The 20,276-nt window shown below is 41.4% G+C and overlaps 1 protein-coding gene across 4 annotated transcripts in view; it reads right to left on the bottom strand.

Annotated features, from left to right (window-relative positions):
• MTUS1 (microtubule associated scaffold protein 1) overlaps positions 1 to 20,276 on the bottom strand; it is a 159,324-nt gene that overhangs the window by 38,409 nt on the left and 100,639 nt on the right. The window contains exon 1 of one of the 4 annotated variants that reach the window (XM_062213425.1): positions 16,690 to 16,732. The exons of 2 other annotated variants lie outside the window; for them this stretch is intronic. In XM_062213425.1, the coding sequence (XP_062069409.1) occupies positions 16,690 to 16,717 (28 nt within the window). In that variant the 5' untranslated portion in view covers positions 16,718 to 16,732. Of the gene's footprint in view, positions 1 to 10,523; positions 10,870 to 16,689; positions 16,733 to 20,276 lie in introns of those variants that run through there. One more of the 4 variants, XM_062213424.1, reaches the window with a different exon arrangement.

The raw sequence follows: 20,276 nt of genomic DNA on the forward strand, positions 1-20,276 counted from the left end.
TTGAATTCTACTCACATCTGCCCCATTAAGTTCCCTATTAAGGGTACCACCTTCTTGACTATGCTATTCTATTTTCTATCAAACACAAGCTTCCCTCAGGAGTAATAATGACTTCAATATTTTTAAAAGGCAAATACTAATACTCCAAATTCATCTAAGATGCTATGCTAAGTGGTTATTCACGTCCTATGCCCTGGGAATTACTCTATTTTAAGTGAAAACTTGCTCAGTTTTGAAACTGTTCCAATGGTTCAGTCACTTTAAACGTCCAACAGAATTGGAAAAACAGGAAATTGCTAAGCTTCTTGAAATAAACAGGCCAAATAATCAGATCAAATCTAAATCTGAAGGAAGAAAAAAAGTGACAGAAGCTAAAAAAAACAGCTTCCTTATCTGATAGGCATTCCCTATGACATCTACATTCTGAGAGACAAACAAATCAAAGATGATCTTTAAGCAGTTAATAATCATCTCAAAATTTTCAGGGAAAGGCAAGTTATAACAATGATTGCTAGAAGGAAAATAAACAAAAGCATCAGTAGTAGTGTTGCAAGAACTAACAACAACAACCACTCAATATATTCTTTAAGTTAAAACCAGAGAAAAAGCCTTGTTTCCTACGGTTGCTTGATATGGTTAAACATCTCATATCTGAATTAATATGGATCATTCTCAGTTCTAAAATGACCATGATACTCATTTTGCTTCAATAATACTTTCAGAGGGAAAGTATTTATCCATTATTCTCCATTAGCAATAACTATTAATAGTTCCTTATCAATAATTACCACTTTGATAGCACATGGAGAAGATAACAAGCACTGTCACAATGTTATGGTCTCAAAGGAACAAATTATCACAGAGTCCCTTCCTATATTGTGAAATAATTGAAATATTTGATAAATTGTCAAAATATTGGGGATTAGTATGCCTTTATTTTATGCCATTTCCTAGACATTCTTGGAAATCTGCATGTAACACTGATCGTGATAATCACATAGTGCTGGACTGCTCACAACCTTCCCTCTTCTGAGCCTCCCCCTGGCCCTGGCCAGGCAAGGTGAGGCTGTCCTCAGTGTACACAGCTTTAAGTCACAACTTGGGCCTCTGACACCAAGTCTCCACTGCTGTTCCCACACATTCTGGAAAGTGGAGGGGGTGTGGAGCTGAAATGAGGTACGTACAAAAAATGTCTATGCAGTATTTATGCAAATCTTAACAAAATGTGCCTCTAATATAGTCAAGCTTATTATGTGATCATGCATTTCAGCAAACCTATAGAAACATCTCTGTGCTATGTAACTTCTTACAAATGCAAAAAACCTGTTAATTCTTTGGCCATCTATAATTTACTGCAACATCCACAGATACAAATGCACTCTCCTGGCTAGTGTCATTGCTGTATGTCCTACTAGTCCTAAATTTAAAATTCATTTACTTAATGATACACTGCTTTATCATTTTTGAGTCCTTAATAAAGTTTCTCTTTCTAGAATTTCTAGTAATTCATGGAGTTATTTGTCACTTATCAGAGTTTAAAAACAGGTTATGTTGCGATTATTTACAAAATCTGAAAGGTAAATGTTTTAAGATTCTTTTTTTTCTTGTGCTTATAAACATGCAACAAGACTATCCAGAATACACATAAAAATAGTAATGACATTCATCTTTTCAGGGAGGGGAACAGGAACAAACCAAAAGGTGTCCTAAAGCATGTTCTATACCTAAGCCATGTGGCAAATGCATTATCTATTCAGAAATTAAATATCAACGTGCCAGTTCTGTGGCACAGTAGGCTAAGCCTCCACGTGTGGCACCAGCATTCCACATGGGCGCTGATTTGGTTCCTGTCCTGGCTGTCCACTTACGACCTAGCTCTCTGCTAATGGCCTGGAAAAGCAGTGGAAAATGGCCCAAATGCTTGGACCCCTGCACCCATGTGGGAGACCCAGAGGAAGCTCCTGGCTCCCAGCTTCAGATCAGCCCAGCCCCAGCAGTTGTGGCCATATGGGGAGCCAACCAGTGGATGGAAGACCTCTCTGTCTCTTTCTCTCCCTGTCTGTAACTCTGCCTCTCAAATTTTTTTAAATTAAGCATCAAAGTATAAAAGTAAGTAGCATTATATTTAAAGGATGGTTAAAATAATTTTGAGTATTCATTTAAATCTTTAATACTTAGCCATCAAGAAAACTAATCTTCAAAATTCCTCTTTGTGGAACCTAGACAGGCATCTCAAAAACGCAGGCTTTGCCAGTGACTGCTCAGAATAGGTTTACTACTAAGAAGGGAAGTATAGACATAGGACTCTTCTAAAAAGGACGTGTCTTCAAACTTGAACACGCACACACACACAGGCTGCCCTCCACCTGGAGCTAGAAAAGCACGCTATGACCTCAATCTTCCGCTCCACATCCTGTGCTCCCTCAGGACAAAACTGTACCGCAAAGCAGCCGATGACCCAGTTAATGCATCTTTCCCTCTCCCCTCGTGTCTGGCCCAGCTGAAGACCGGAGAGGATGCAACAATCTCCAGTGATGCTCAAAGCCCTAAGGCTGCTTCATAATGCTGAAAATCCGTGGGTCTTCTCAAATCCTGCAGGACTCACTACTTACACCAAAGTGGCGTGCTAGGAGCAAACAACATCCTTCTCTCCTATTGATCAACATGTTACCATGTTGATAACGCAGCGTGTATTTACTAGCATAACACGCTCTGCTTGTTAAAACCATTAGCAGGATATGTTCTGATTGCAGAGGACCAATTTAATGCAAGGCTTGAAAATCAAATGTTAACGTCTACAAAGATGCAGATTTCTGTCAGGAAGATAAGCTATCACCTGTGATCCAAGCTGACCAGGATCCATGCTAATAAAACTGGAATCTCCATCAGGGATACAGAGTCCCGAGATCAAAGACATCTGCTCAGTTGAAAGAATAGCTGGGTAACACTGTTACCTTAGTTCTTTCTACTCAGAACCTCAATTAAAATAAAAGTAGTCTGACAACTTTTTATCATTTCCTTCAAGCACTTGGGCCAAGGGGAATAGACCCCATTTACTAGGTTCCAGTCACGTGGGCATGCATATCCCCCATTTCAAGACCAAAAACAACTTTTTTGAAAGGCAGAAAGAGACAGGAAGGGAATACACATAAAAGTTTAGTAACAGTATTTATCTTTTCAGGGAGGGGAACAGGAATAAAACATATAAAATATGTCCTAAAGCGTGTAATGTAGTGGAGTGAAACGAACATTTTGAGATTTTATGATTGTTTACAGCCTTTGTCTCTTCCAGTGAGCAACAGTAATTTTTTTCTTCATATTATTTGTTGAACTCTTTTACTTAGTGTAAGTTTAACTATACAATCATTAAGTAAATTGAAAATAGATCTTTGTAAAAATTAAGAGTGGGAATATGAGAAGGAGGAGGAGGAAGGGTTGGAAAGAGGATGGGAGGGAGGGTAGGGGGGAAGTGTCACTATGTTCCTAAATCTGTATGTATCAAATACATGAAACTTGTATAACTTAACAAAACAGCTGATGAGGGGCCTCTGAACACGTCCCAGTAGCCTGGACAGACAGCCCATTTCTTTCATTCAGCTTAAATTTGAACCCACATATCTAAAAGCTCTAGAAGGCTACCTATACACAAATTCTCTCAGTCAGCGTTTCTTCAACATTTGACGGTGGGTGTTTATGCTGCTATATTCACAAAAACGAAGCAGAGGGATAGGAATTACTGGGAAATATGTTTGCTAATGAGGGAGTATCCAAATGAGAGGATTACCCAAATGACAACTGCTCATTCTGCAAATGTCCATGGGCTGCTTTCCTAACCAATTGATTCTTGCTTTCAGGGAACTGTTGTGTAACAGCAACAAGGGCAATGTGATGTGATGATAGAATTTTGTATCAGTGTAGTAGGAAGACAGGAGGAACACCTAGATGCGGGGGCTTGCAGGAAAGGGGTGTCAGAGTAGCCTGGGTGGATGCCTGCTCTTTGGCAGACAGAGTCACCAAACGCTACAGCCCTGGGGCACAAAGACCCCAATGCCCAGTTATCACAACACAGCAGCCAGAAACAACTGGGGCACGAGCAGGTGTCCCAGGCAGAGGTCTGGAGGCAGGGGAAGGAAGATGTCTGAGAAGCAGAGAATCGTGGAGGGAGGCCCAGGGAAGGAAACTCGAGCCATGGAGTTTCATAGGCAGAACAGGACTGTGTCGCCAAGCGGACCAAGAGGCACCCAGGATGAGCTGCTGGTTTGAAGATATGAAATAAGTCAACAGGCGGATGAGCATGTGGGGCTGATGGCGTGGGCAGAGTTTGTGGTGGATGTGTTAAGGAAAGTGTTAAGACATTGTCTAACACGCTGCTCCTTTTTTTTTTTTTTTTTTTTTAAGATTTATTTGATTGAGAAAAAGAGAGAGAGAATCTTCCATTCGCTAGTTCACTCCACAGATGGCCATAAACGCAATGCCTGGGCCAGGCCAAAGGCAGGAGCTTCATCTGGGTCTCCCATGTGGGTGGCAGGGGTCCAGACACTTGGGCCGTCCTCGGCTGCTTTTTCCAGATGCATTAACAAGGAGCTGGATCAGAAGCAGAGCAGCCAGGACATGAACCGGTGCCCATACGGGATGCCAGTGTTGCAGGCAGCAGCTTTACCTGCTACACCATAATGGCAGCCCCCACATTCTGCTCTTAAGTCTCTGTCAAATAAATCTTAATTTTAAAAGCCTTTTAGGTATACAAGTCATTGCAACAAATCCTACTGATACAGAAATGTGAAATTTCTGTATCAGTGAAATGTAAAATTTTAAATGCTGTATTCTGCCAAGTGTTAATCTTAAAAGGACACCTACTTGCTACCTGTTGTCATTATTGAGATTTTAAAAACAATTGCTTGGCATATGCTTATTTTGTAATATTACTAAGCAGTTTTTTGTGGTACCTAACAAAACTGGAAAGTTCTTGTTAAGATAAAAACAAAAAATAAAGGTCCCTATGTAGGCTGGTGGTTAATATTTTAAGGATAAAAACTTCGTAATTTGGCCGGTGCCGTGGCTCTCTAGGCTAATCCTCCGCCTGTGGCACCAGCACCTGGGGTTCTAGACCCGGTTGAGGTGCTGGATTCTGTCCTGGTTGCCCCTCTTCCAGGCCAGCTCTCTGCTATGGCCCGGGAAGGCAGTGGAGGATGGCCCAAGTGCTTGGGCCCTGTACCTGCATGGGAGACCAGGAGATACACATACAACAACCTGATGTCTTTTTACCTATGAAAGCAAACAATAGGCATATACTAATAAAATATTTTTAGTACCATAACATAATTTAGGTATAATATATATATAATGTTTAGAGTGATTCTGTGTTAACCAAAACTCAATGAATGGGATATTTTAGTTGCTCTAATTAAGTATTTATTGATCCTGTCATAACCCTCCTATGTCTCCTCATGATAAACACTACCATGCTTCATATTCTGAATCCAATTCCAAATCATCATTTATGGTGTACTTTCCATTTTTGTGTGAAAATATACATTAAAACACAATTTAGTGCAGTAAAACTTTAGCTACCTTAAACAGCAAATAGCAGATTACTGGCAGTCTATTTTTAAAAAGTTACCAAAATCTGACATATAACAAATAAAAACTCTTAAAGCATTCTATTTAAGGAGACAGGAAAGTGTTAATCTATGAAAGGGCAGGCTTTCACAACAAAGCAAAGCTATGGCTATAAAATGGCTTTAGCCACAGGAGCCTACTATCAATGTACAACAAAGTATTTTTAGCATAATGCCATTCACGATACCAGCTCTTAGTGAAAGTTCATTGATGTGGCCAGAAGCCACCAAAATGTTCAAGAATGCTTGCAACTAAGCTGAAAAGAGGAATCAATATATCACATGCATTGTTCTTGAAGTTGGTCCTTTTGATTTCTTTTTTTATCTTATAAGTAATTGAATCTTCTCTTCTTACATATAATTTTAATACATATTTTTATGAAAGCTTTCTAAATGGCTCTACTGATTTCTATATTTTGTAATATCAAAGAGAAACACGAGTAGGAGTTTATTTGCCCGTACTTTAGTAGTATACCCATCACACATGTAACTAATAAAATATTAAGTATGCTAAAAGACATATCTAAAGTTGAGAACATTCCATCTCAAATTATTTTATAGCTGAACATTAATTCACTTAAGAGATCAAGACTTATGTCCAAACAACAAGACAACTTGAAAGTTTGGTTGAAATAATTAAAAATACGTAATCACCACCAAAAAGAATTCATATCACGGCAAGGAAGGAAACAAGGCCTGCTGCAAGATTCAACGTGAGTAATATTCTCTCATTTAACAACAGCCAACATCAGCAACTGAGTGACAACTGGACAGGGGGCCCTGTCACAGGGGTCTAACCCCCTTCTACCTGCTGGTATTCCAGAGACTCAAACACTCGAGCCCCCAGCCTCCCTTACAGTAGAGAGAGCCACGTGACTGGGACTCAGCCCAGGAGACGCAAGATTAAGTGATTTGGCAAGATCCCTTCTCTGTATCTTTTGCCGGGAGCCCAAGTGTGGAGCCATGGTTTGATTGTGAAGCAACAGTCATGAGGACAACAGCAGAGATGCTGATCCTGACGGGGCTGAGCCACTCGGCAGCATCCCATCTGCTGCCGACGCACAGCACAGAGAGCTGCTGCTTCACTAAGCAATCTGTTTGCAGCTTCACAGTCTCAACAGTGAATACCAGATAGAAGACCTTAAGCTGATGAGGGTTTTTTTCTAATTAGACAAATGTATTAACATCCTATCCGGCTCTTGATGAAAACCTAGTCAAGTTGCTCTTTAAAGCCACCGTAAGTAAATGAAAACATTCTGTTCTAATATTACTTCTGCCCTTCCTAGATAGATATTTAAGTCCACCACTGCTTTTTGCTACAGTAATCATTTTTATTCTTAGCAGTTCCGCAGAAAGAACTCTGTGTGGTAAACTGCCTTCACTTAGTCAAAGACACCATTAACTTGTGGAATTTCAAATGGCACTATTCAAACTATAATACACAGGTATTTCCAGCTTATTGAAAAAAAAAAAAACAAACTGGATTCTAAGTGGCCAGGAGCATTTGTATCTAGAAAATTCTTTTCCCTCTTCTGACTCACAAAATTGGAACGAAAACGTCAGGGTAAAAAACAAACTGAGTTTACTACCTAAGTGTACTGCAGCACGTGGGCTGATCCGTGACGTCACCTTCAGACTTCTTAGCTGATCGCTCTTTGACCCTTGAGGTCTTTCTGCATGACTGAGGTCTTGCAACATCACGCAAAAACACTACTGGGTCCGACAGCACACTTTGTCAGTGGGTGTCACGTAATAACAACACACCAGATGCACACGGGCCAAGGAAAAGGCCTCTCCTCTCTGGGTCTTAATTCTTGCCAGCCGCTCTCATCACATTCTCTGCTCAGAAATATCACAATTCTCATTCCTTGAGGGGCCCATCCTCTCCCTTACATCCAGGCTTTCACACACTGGTTTCTGTCTCGGGCACTTTTTGTTTCTTGGCTAATCCCATATACCAGGAGCATGAGGTCCCAACTGTAAAGGAACTTCTGGAAGACCTGGATAAAGGTAGTCCCACCTGCTAAGAGCGGTCCATGTGTGCAGGCAGGGACCACACGCAACTTAGTCTTAACTATGCTCTCAGCCCATAGCACTGTGCCTGGCTCACAGAACATGCCCATAGTTATTTATGAAGTGAGTGAATGAATCTGCAATATTCAATTCAGCCTGGGAGCAAGGGGAGGCGTGGTGGCATAGACCACATATAAAACCTTTTAAACAGCCCAAAGTTTTAGTCTGGCTGATAGGAAATTGCCAATATTTGGCCATTTTTCACTTGTAAGAACAATTTCAAATGCTGAAGCCTCATAATGCCTGAACAGGGTGGTGGGCGGAATACGACCAAGCAGAGCTTCGAGGGTGGAGTTGTGGAGCCTGGCAACCACCTGGTTATGAATAAACAAGGAGGGGCAATGATTCAATGGTGGCTGAAGTTTCAGGACAGATAAGGGAGGAACACGGTGTCATGAAGATAAACAGGTAAGGCAGGAGCATGAGTCGGATTTGAGAGGCAAGGATAATCACAGTTTGTTCAGAAGGGATGACTTTTCAGGTACCACAATACATCCAGGGTTTTTCAACAAATGGCCAAAAATTTGACAAAATTTGAGCTAAGGGAACTCTGGGAAGTCATCTGATCCCATCCCCTTATTTTGCAGCCCCCTGAGGTTGGGTGAATAGGTGGATCTCTGAATTACTTGCAGAACCAAGGCTATGACTCAGACTCTTGGAATCCAAGCCAACACCACTTCCTTCACTAAGGCACAAACAGGAGGTACTGCTTACAGTCCACTTAGATAAGAGCAGATGCCATGGCTTGAGTATCCAGCTTACTCCAAGCCTTCCCAGGCCACAAAATTACACAATACGGATGAACCCACAGAAGAATCTTACTGGGGTGATTAGAATTATATCCTCTACACAATTTTAAAATGGTTCCCGTCACAAAACCCATCACTACTGCTCCCTGGGCCTAATACAATCGCAGCAAAAGTCACAGCTGGGACAATCTGCAAGCTGAAAATTCTAAACAGAAGTCTCAGGCCCTAGCCCCACCTCTGCCACTTCCCGTGTGCCCTCAGGCAAGTCAATTCACTTGTCTGGGCCTCAGGCATCCCGGCATAAAATAAGATAGACCAGTTCCCCCTATAGCTCTAAATACTATGACACCAATCAAGTGCACATTGAAAAATATTTGTATATAGATTAAGAAAATAAAAGGTACCTAAAACATCACTATTAACTAAATTTGGGTAATCCAAACCTTCTATCTTTTGCTTAAGTCACCTTGGAAAACTATCTGCTTCACAAAAATACTGACAACCTAAATTACCCACTAACAGAAGACGGGTTAAATCAATCATGGCTCACTCAACAATAGGAGGCTATAGGACTAAAAGGATTGAAACAGGCACGTATGAAACCATGAAAAATTCAAGATACACGAACTTTAAAATACACAGAACACGAGACAGTATGTTCCCACACATAGTTGTACAGATCAGAAAATGTTGGAAGGCTACAGGAGCTGCCATGAGCGAGGCTGCCTCCCCGGGGAGGCTGGGGGCCTGAGATAGCAAGCAGCTCCCTTCGAGCTGGACAGCCTTCTGCACTGTCTGACTTTCTATTAAATTTAAAAACACCACCGCATTCAAACTAAAAGCTACGTGGAGCTATTTGATATCCTACAAATCATTGCAAAAATAGGGCACCCTTTGATTAGTTTTTTTCCACCATTTTTTTTCAGGTTGGAAAAATGCCAGCTGGCCTTAGGGCTGGGAGAGGAAGGACCACCTCGCTGACCTCCCGTATCTTCAGTCATCAGCGAAGGGGCAGAACTCAATGACAGGTCAAGGGGAGCCAGGAAACATGAGGAAGCGGTGCTGGGAAAAAGGAGAACCAGCCCCACGGAAGGGAAAACTGCAAACAGTCAGCTGAAAAAAATCCCCAGGGACAAAGGTGAGTCTGGTGAAAACAAGACCGAGAAGGAAGGCTGACACACTTTGCACGTACGGGGAGGACGAGTCTTCCGTGAGCATCCTTGTTAAGCAACCCTGCAATCGTCAATGCAGCCGCCAAGCCAAAATTCACAGAAGCCTGGCTTTTACAGACTGAAACTGGGCTCATATGCACTCGTTGCTAATTATCATCACAATCGTGTAGAGCAGGAGTAGCAACACAAGGGGACCAGATCCTCCAAAAGTGAGTGGGCGGGATCACATACCCCTAAAATAAGCCCAGCGTGGAGTCCCATTGTGGGCATAGGAAATACAAAGCAGGGGCAACCATAAACATCGGGCGCACTGTTCTGTGGTCTAAAACATTTTCGCTATAAAGATTGGGAAGCAAGCTACAACTGTGGTTCACGGATCAGCTCTCTACCCAGTCTGAGGATGCTTCATTTCCCAAGTGCTGAGAACACAGAAATCTTTCGGCACGTGAAAACCTCCCAGCACCACCTCAGCGAGCGTCTACGTGGTACCACTCTGTAGAAACCCCCTCATCCCATCTCCTTTTCCCAAGGGAGAGGGGACTATTCTCTTCATTCACTCATGTCCTCTTTCCAAAATCATCCGAGGCAACATGGACTTTAACAGGTGGTGATTTTACAGATCTGGCTGGTGACAGAGGATAGAGCTCAGGACGCACTAAGGCAATGGCTGTGCCTTCCACAAACACAAGCACAACACACACACCTGCCTGCACACAGCTACAGTGCCATCCGCTCGGGTGCTGAGTGAGACACAGGAGAAAACTGCTCACAAGCGAAGCCTGGTTCTCTCATCAAAGACAGCTGCATTTTCCCGGTTATCTGTCTGCTTAGAAAATCTCTGTAAGACACTTGCACATCCATCCAGATGGCCCCCGCGCGCCACGCCAAACAGAGATCCACGCCAGACCGACCTGTGTGGAAGATAACAGTGCTTTTCCTAAACCCCGAAGGGAGGCGCAGATTGCGAAGCAAGCCTTTGGCGGTCAGCCGGACGTGAATGGTGGACAAGGAGAACTTGGGAGACAGCCACATGTCTTCGGAGCAGCTGGGCAGGCTTCTCAGACGAGGCAGCTTCCGTGGACCATCACATGCTGTCTCGTTCAACAGGACAGTCTTCCAGGGCCAAGAAACCCAAGCCCCACGTGTGAGCCAAGCGCCTCTGGCCGCTGCCGGCTGCAAGCCCAGATGTCGCCAAGACAATGTTCTTCCTCCGAATAAAATCTCCTCCTAGCAAACCCAGGAGCGAGCAGGCTCTGAGTTACATCACACTGCACATGCTTCTGAGGTTGTTATGGTTTCCAGCAGAGATGGTAAAGGGGAGGAGAAAAGTGGGTGGTCTCAGCAGCTTTATATAACCACCAATAATGTCACAGATCCTGGAAGGGCTTGGAAGGATCTTTCCTTAGGGGGAATTAACTACTTCCAGTACCTAATGCTTATGGAGGAATTCGGGATTCACATTTGATTAAAGCACTTTATGACCTGATTTTAAAACTGTTAACTATTTAGATTCCCATAAATGACACTAAGAGGTTTTATTTTGTTTCTTTCCAGATATTTTACATGTATTTTTAAACCTGACACCTTGGAAAAGCTACAGAAAAGGCTTTAAAGCAACAAAATGCAAAATGCTAGCATCTACAGTCATTGATAAAATTTTTATTTTAAAATGCTACAGATAAAAGGTTTTCAAGTTCAACTTTAATTCTCATGGTTTGAGAACCTCACTAACAACCAACGGTAAAAGGCTGAAGTCATTTCTCTCCCACATGGAACACAAGAGTCCAGAGGTATGGTCCATCATGCAGGCAATATTTGTACACGAACACTGGAACGCCTGTGTGTACAGAACACCAGGCGGTCTGCACAGTGACCTAAGACTAGCAACGTGGGCAGGGTACACATCTGAATATCTTGTACTGGTATCTATTAATTTTTCTTCAGTACAGTGGTCTATAAAAGTACATGCAAATATGATGCCCAAACCCAAAAGAATGTGAAATATAATGGATATTAGAAAGCTAACATCAGCAATATGGTCACTTAAATCAAGCAAATCCTATTAAAACAGAAGAGGCTGAACTCAACATTTAAAAAGTTTTAACATAAGATAGGAGCTATGTCTATGTCCAAGATTTCTAAAAATTAAGACTCAGAAATAGGTGCTTAAATTGTTAGCCATAAACACCCCAACTACTGGTATTCAAATAACAGAAAAGTGGTTCTTGTAGAAAACCATCGAGGGTGTGAAGAGGGATGGCACAGGCAAGAGAGGAAATTTGAATAATCCCCTCTCCTCCTCGCTGGGCCCCAGCTACTGTGTCAGGCCTTGTTTCAGGGGGACTCCATGAGCTGTCCAGGGTTGCTATGAGAAAGATACAGCTTGTTCATTCACACACACACACACAAGGAACTTTCTAAACACATCACACCTATGGCAACAAGCACAAATAACCAAGGAATTGAAACCAAGAAGAGCTACATCCAGGTGTTGCCTTTTCCCTTTTTTTTTTTTTAAGATTTGCTTATTTGTTTGTTTATTTATTTATTTATTTTGACAGGCAGAGTGGACAGTGAGAGAGAGAGAGAGACAGAGAGAAAGGTCCTCCTTTTGCCATTGGTTCACCCTCCAATGGTCGCCAGGGCCGGCGTGCCGCGCTGATCTGAAAGCAGGAGCCAGGTGCTTCTCCTGGTCTCCCATGGGGTGCAGGGCCCAAGCACTTGGGCAATCCTCCGCTGCACTCCCTGGCCACAGCAGAGAGCTGGCCTGGAAGAGGGGCAACCGGGACAGAATCCGGTGCCCCGACCAGGACTAGAACCCAGTGTGCCGGCGCCACTAGGCGGAGGATTAGCCTGTTAAGCCCTGGCGCCGCCCGCCTTTTCCCTTTATTATGGTTTTACTACTAACAAGAAGCACCTTTGTCCCCAGATTCTGAATATTAAAAACATCCCATAACCTCTTCCTCCACCTCCAAAAACTATGCAAAAACCAAGATATCTAACAGCATCAAAGTTATAAGTAGAAGAAGAGCATCAAATGACGATATTAGCTAAAATGGGCATGCCACCACTGTATATAGGAGTCATAATAAACTCTAAATTATCATTGTTAAAAGGGAGATCCTTTAACCTGGACTACCCGAAAGAAGAAATTAGCAATCTACTTATTACAATTTGTACTAGAGCTATACTATGCTATACCACATAGATGCAAACGTTAACAGCACAGCAACAAATTGCAAGGAAAAAGATAAACAGTGACAAGGAGAAGTCAAATATCAAAAGTAGTTCTTGTTTTCACAGTACAGTACACACCAGACAAAGCTTAAGAACAGCTTGGTGGGTTTCGATTCTTTCCCATGCAGCGTCTGCCCCCTGGTGGCCATCTAGCACAAGCGCATCAAAGCAGAGGGGAGCCTTGGAACCCACTAACAGCCAACACTCGCACCTGCTCTCCCAGGTACTCTTACACATTTTCCATTTCTTTACTCACTTAAATGACTGATGAAAGCAGCTACTTTAAGGTTACAGCTATTTTTATAATATATGTACTTCCGAGTGCACAAAGGCAAAATAATGGGTTCAAAAAAGTGATTCATTACTAGTTTAGCTTTTATCACTGAATACTATCCGTAATTCCTGAAATCAGACTAAATGTGACAGAAATACTTAAAGCTAAAAAAATCCACCTTTGCTGTTTTTTAAGGAGTTAATTTAAGAACACATTAGAGGTTACCAAGGACAACAGGAAAATGTAAGCACATTTTCATTGTTAAGGTAGAATAGTTTACATATATAAAAACTAGGCATGAGAGCATAGGAAACATGACAAAGAATGTAATTGGATGTCAAATGGGAAAACAAAATCATTATTTAGAATTTTATGTATGTAGGATCTCAAATAAAAAATATTGAAGCATATATATCAAAAATGCCAGCAGTGATCTGGGAGGTGGAACAAGCCTAATTTTTATCTTTCGCTGTCACTGTTCCTGTATTTTCTGATTTGTTTTCACAAAGATCACCGAGACAGAACAAAAAAAAAATTGTAAAAGCTCATGTATTAGAATAGCTCCACATAAAACCTACCAAAAAACAAAACAAAAAGCTGAGCTTCTATTAATGGTCCAGATAAAGAAAAATAATTTCATTTTTTTTGTTATGGTTTTAAAAATGTTTAATTTGTGTTTTCATTTTTTGTTTGACATGCAGAGACAGAAAGCAAGTAAGCAAATGAGGGAAGGGGGAAGAGATCCTACATCAGCTGGTTCACTCCCCAAATGTCCACAATAAGAGCTTAACTTAAAAGCTGTAAGTTTTTAATTCATATAAAATAATTGCTTTAAAAAACCCACAAGTTTATTGCATGATTTTTTTTAAAAAAACTTTAAATTACCTGTATATCAAAACAGCTCAGCAACTGGCTTTCAAATTTAATAGAGGCTTAATAAAATCAAAACTTCATACTTATCTCTGTGGAATTAAAAAACTCTATATTGTTATTTTAATGGACTCAAACATTTCCTCCAAATGTTAACAAAACTTAAACAACATCTATAAGACATTCAAGCTGTTGGTAATTTTCCCTCAACAATTCTTCAAAAAGCAGTAAATAAGTAATTCAATTTTTTCCTGGAATTAGTCTGATTAATGGGACGCCCAGACAGATTACTTTTGCTGTATGTCAAAGATGTTGTAATCAGCAGCGTATATGAGCACCCAAAGCACAGGCAGTACAACTGCCTGTGTAGATAAACCCTTATCAGATGTACAATTTCTAAATAGTTTCTCCCATGCCAGCTTGCCTGTCTCATGTTTCTTTTGTTCTGCAGAAAGAATATTATCTTTCAATATTCTTTATCTTTCATTGCATAAAATTTTATTTGAAGATTGACTTATATTTATTCAAAAGGCAGAATTGCAGAGAAATGGAGAAACAGGGTAGTGGGGTGGGGAGAGAGATCATCCATCCACTGATTCACTTGTTAAATAGCCACCACAGCAGGGGCACGCGCAGGCTGGAGCTGGAAGCCTGGAAGTCCATCTGGGTCTCCCACGGAGGTGCAGGGGCCCAGGTACTTGGGCCATCTTCTGCTCCTTTCTTTCCCAAGCACATCAACAGGGAGCTGGATTGGAAGCAGAGCGGCCAAGACTCAAACCAGTGCTCTGATACAGGATGCCAGCGTTGAAGGTGGCAGCTTAGCCCACTACCCCGCAACACTGGCCCCACTGCACAACATTTTAAATCATGGCTGTTTTTCCACTGGCATGCTAACAAGCTTTGGTATACTTCATAAAGAATCAGATTATGCTAAAGTTTTAAAATTTATTTAATAGGGAGAGAGGGAAAGAGAGAGAGATGGCTATCACCCACTGGTTTATGCCTTCAACACCCACAACCACTAGGAGTGGCCCAGACCTGCAGCTGAGAGTGAGGAACACCATCGAGGTTTCCCAAGTGCCTACAGGAACACAATGACAAGAGGCATCACCACTGTCTCCCTGGGTGTATTAGCAGGAAGCTAAGGTTACGAATCAGAGCCAAGAATCAAACCCAGGGGGGCCAGCACCACAGCGCAGGTTAATCCTCTGCCTGAGATGCTGGCATCCCATATGGGTGCCGGTTCTAGTCCCGGCTGCTCCTCTTCCAGGCCAGCTCTCTACTGTGGCCTGGGAAAGCAGTAGAAGATGGCCCAAGTCTCCCACAAAGGAGATAAGGGAAAAGCTCCTGGCTCCTGGCTCCTGGCTTTGGATCAGCACAGCCCTGGCTGTTGCAGCCATTTGGGGAGTGAACCAGTGGAAAGAAGACCTTTCTCTCTGTCTCTCCCTCTCACTGTCTGCACTCTACCTCTCAAATAAATAAATACAACCATTAAAAAAAAAAATAAGGCCGAAATGATGGCACATCGTTTTAGTTAGTAGTTGGTAAACGTTTTCTGTTGTTTCTTAGCTTTTCATATCACATCTCTTTTCTATCTGCCCACTTGTTTTTCTTTTTGGGTATGTGTTTAGTCTTTTAAAATCATGAGATTTGCCTTCGACAATTTTTAAGTATGCAATATTGTGGATTATAGGTGCAGCACTGTACGATAATCTCTAGAACTCTTTCAACTCGCATAACAAAGCTTATACCTGCTCCAAATAAACTTCCCATTTCCTAACAACCACCCTCGGGTCCCCAGCAACTACCCCTCTACTCTCTTCTATGATTTTAAGTTTTTCAGGTTCTTCATCTAAGTAGGATCACGCAGTATTTGTCCTGTGTCAGGGTTATTTCACTTAACAATGCCCTCAAGGTTCATCCACGCTGTAGCATGGGGCAGGATTTCCTTCTTTTCTAAAGCTGAATATATTCCATTATATGTGATTACCACATTTTCTTTTTTTTTTTTTTTAAAAGATTTTACTTATTTGCTTGAAAGTCAGTTACAGAGAGGCAGAGGCAGAGGCAGAGGCAGACAGAGAGGAGCCTTCCATCTGCTGGTTCATTCCCCAAACAGCCTCAACAGCCAGAGCTGTGCCAATCAGAAGCCAGCATCCAGGTTCTTCTGGGACTTCCAAGCAGGTGCAGGGGCCCAGGGACTTGGACCATCTTCCACTACTTTCCCAGGCTATAACTAAGAGCTGGATAGGGAGTGGAGCAGCCAGGACTTGAACCAGCACCCAAATGTGATGCTGGCACTGCATGCAGTGGCTTAACCTGCTACACCACAGCACCAGCCCCTACCACATTTTCTTTATCCATCTACCCACTAATGGACATTTAGGTTGTTCCCACATCCTGGCTATTGGCTACAAAGAAAAACATGGGTACAAGAACCTAATTTCAGTTCTTTCGGCAAACAATCCATTGTCATATTTACAAATATTTCTCTCTCATTCTACAGATTGCCTTTCCACGCTATTGGTTGTTCCCTTTGCTCTACAGAAGATGCTTAGTGTAATGCAATCTCACTTGACTATTTTTCCTTTCTTTGCCCATGCTTTGGGTATTGTATCAAGAAATCACCATATAGACTAATACCATGAAGTTTTCTCTACATTTTCTTCCAGAAGTGTCACAGTTTCAGGACTTACATTTTAGTATGTTTGTGTTGGTTCTCATTTAAGATGAGGATCCAATTTCATTGTTTTGCTTGTAGATTTTCCATCACCACTAATTGAAGAGACTATCCCTTCCCCAGTGTGTCTTGGGCACCCTTGCAGAAGATCAGCTGTGAGTATGTGGGTATTTATTTCTAGGCTGTTCTATTCCTTTTTTTTTTTTTTTTTTCCACATCTTGACAGTACCTTTAATATAATCCAAATAGAAGTATTAGTTAAGGCTCAAAATACCTGGTTGAAATAGGAACCCTTTATGTCATGACATAACATGGACAAAATTTGATCAATGATACAAAATGAATACTCGAATGATTTAAAATAAGCACATATTTAAATAATCCATAGCTCTTAATAAAAAAAAAAAAGCTTAACTGGTTTGTTTTTAAGCAATTAGAATTTAACAAAGACATTAAGAGAATACAATAGGTAACTTCAACAGAACACAAAATCTATCTTTGGTCATCCCAAGAATTAAGTAAATAAAACTTAAATTAGTTAGCACATGGAATTATCCCATAACTTGGAACAATCTTAACAGAGAACTAGGGAAGAGAAAAGTTAAAAATTCTAATGATCTTGTGTTGTTATCAGACACGGTGATTATCTTTTTTTTTTTTTTTACCTTTTTTTTTTTTTAACTTTTATTTAATGAATATAAATTTCCAGTGTACAGCTTATGGATTACAATGGCTTCCCCCCCCCATAACTTCCCTCCCATCCGCAACCCTCCCCTCTCCCGCTCCCTCTCCCCTTCCATTTGCATCAAGATTCATTTTCAATTCTCTTTATATACAGAAGATCAATTTAGTATAAAGATTTCAACAGTTTGCACCCACATAGAAACACAAAGTGAAACATACTGTTTGAGTACTAGTTATAGCATTAAATCACAATGGACAGCACATTAAGGACAGAGATCCCACATGAGGAGCAACTGCACAGTGGCTCCTGTTGTTGACCCAACAAATTGACACTCTAGTTTATGGCGCCAGTAACCATCCTAGGCTGTCGTCATGAGTTGCCAAGGCTATGGAAGCCTTCCAAGTTTGCTGACTCTGATCATATTTAGACAAGGTCATAAAAGACAGAGTGAGGATAGTAACCAATGATCCTAAGAGTGGCATTTACCAGGTTTGAACAATTATACAGCATTAAGTGGGGAAGAGGACCATCAGTACACACATGTTGGGAGTAGAGCCATTGGTGGTAGAGTAGAGGTTATGATTACAAAGGAATGAGGCCCAAGTGCACTAGACAGGGCCTAGAACAAAGGACAGAGTCATTATTAGAGGAGCTAAGAAAGGTGCTGTCTAAGCTACAATTAAGTTTTCTGATTGAGAGGCAAATAGAACCTGATAGAAGGGGCTTGATAATAATCTGGTGGGCTTTAGTCCTTGTAAATTCAGAGGCCCAGACCTATCTATCTCTTCACATGGGGTACATCCTAAGGGAGGTGTGAACCTCCTAGGGGAAGGCACTCTGTTGACTTTCATTACTTGGCTGGCCTGGGAGGAGAGCTGGCCAGGTAAAGGCAGGGGGCATCTCTAACAAGAAATTTACAGTTCTGCCTGCAATGTTGCTGACCCTACTTGACCATACCCTCAGCTGCAGTGGTCACTTTGGAAGTTGGGCTGAGTGAAGGGCTTTTCAGCTTAGAGCCAATAAGATCTGTGGCTCTGACCTGGGCATCTTTCGACTCCAGGGCAGGTCCATTTCCAGTGATCCAACTCTTGGCAGAGCTGCCAGGGCTCTTCACAAGCTGACTTCTGCTGAAGCCCAGGCTTACCACATTGAAAGCCACTGCAGTGGACTGGCCTGTTGGGTCTCCTTGAGGGCAGATCACTGTACAGATCAGCCATGAATAGGCCTGCCACCCATTGCTTCTGATGCCTAGCTTTCTTTTCCTCCTGGTTTGTGTTAAAGCGGACCAGAGGATGCAAGTCAAGGGAGTGCCCGTTTCCCATCTCTAATCTTCGGTGGCCTGAACTACAAGTCTATAGTCACAGGCATGTTCTGTAGTAGTTTTTCTAAGGTAGACAATGCCCATGAGGAAAATTATATTCTCACTTTAAAACTTTCTTTCCCTTTGGTCTGAAAGGGAGGTTTTTTCTACTTACTGTATACTTCGCTGATGGCGAAGTGAATCTAGCTATGAGATTCTTATTTGAGTTCTTATTTTGGCTATGCTATTGCAGAAAAATGTTAGCCATCTCTTTTATAAGGTCTAAAGATTAAATTGTGCATCCTACAGATTCCTTCATAATAGAATTAGTTTCCTACCTTGAAGAGAATAGAGAAATGAAAGAACAAGTTGGGCTTAGAATAGAGAAATGAGGGAGCAAGTCCTATATCGCTTGCTGACAATTTAAAATTATAAACTCATCAACCAACAAGAGGCACTTGCTTACTTCACAGTATTTTTGAAAGCACCTGTAGGATTTTACAAGTATTTAACCCTTTAAGCCTCTGGGGCTTTCTCATTAAGATAACTATCATGTCTCCAAAATATCTGGTTGAAATAAGATTTCTTAAAATCATGACATAACATAGACCAAATTTGATCATTGTTACAAGGTGATTATTCAAATTTTTGAAAAAAGCACATATTTAAATAACCCATAGCTCTTAATAAAAATTCAGCTGTTTTTGAACAATTAGAATTTAACAGACATCAAGAGAACATAATAGATTACTTTAACACATTGCTTTAACAGAGCATCAGAGTTTAATTCTATGTCAAAGAGAAATTGAGCTTCCTGTGATCTTTTGCTGTGAGGTTTCCTTCCTTTACCTTCTTTCATATTGGTGACCATGTTTCTGTGTTTCTGTGTGTAACACATCTTTAAGCATCTTTTGCAGGGCAGGATGAGTGGCAACAAATTCTTTCAGTTTCTGTTTGCTATGAAAAGTCTTAATTTCACCTTCATTCACAAATGAGAGCTTTGCAGGATATAATATTCTGGGCTGGCAGTTTTTCTCTCTTAGTACCTGGGCTATGTCTTGCCATTCCCTTCTAGCTTGTAGGGTTTCTGATGAGAAGTCTGCTGTGAGTCTAATTGGAGATCCTCTAAGAGTGATCTGACGTTTCTCTCTTGCACCTTTTAGGATCTTTTCTTTATGTTTCACTGTGGTGAGTTTGATTACAACATGTCGTGGTGAGGATCTCTTTTGGTCATGTTTATTAGGGGTTCTATAAGCTTCCTGTACTAAGATGCCTCTGTCCTCCAAACCTGGGAAATTTTCTGCTAGTATCTCACTGAAAATGCCTTCTAATCCTTTCTCCCTCTCCATGCCTTCAGGAACTCCTAGAACCCGAATGTTGGGTTTTTTAATAGTATCCTGTAGATTCCCGACAATATTTTTTAGATTTCTAATTTCTTCTTCTTTTCTTTGGTTTGCCTGTTTCCTTTCCTGTTCTCTGACTTCTAAGTCTGATATTCTCTCTTCTGCTTCGCCCATTCTGTTTTTAAGGCTCTCTAATGTGTTTGTCATTTGATCTATTGAACTCTTCATTTCATTATGATTTCTAGTCACTATCAGAGTTTCTTGTTCCACTAGTT

This window comes from Lepus europaeus, chromosome 16 (genome assembly GCF_033115175.1).
Source record: "Lepus europaeus isolate LE1 chromosome 16, mLepTim1.pri, whole genome shotgun sequence".
Classification (NCBI taxonomy): Eukaryota; Metazoa; Chordata; class Mammalia; order Lagomorpha; family Leporidae; genus Lepus; species Lepus europaeus.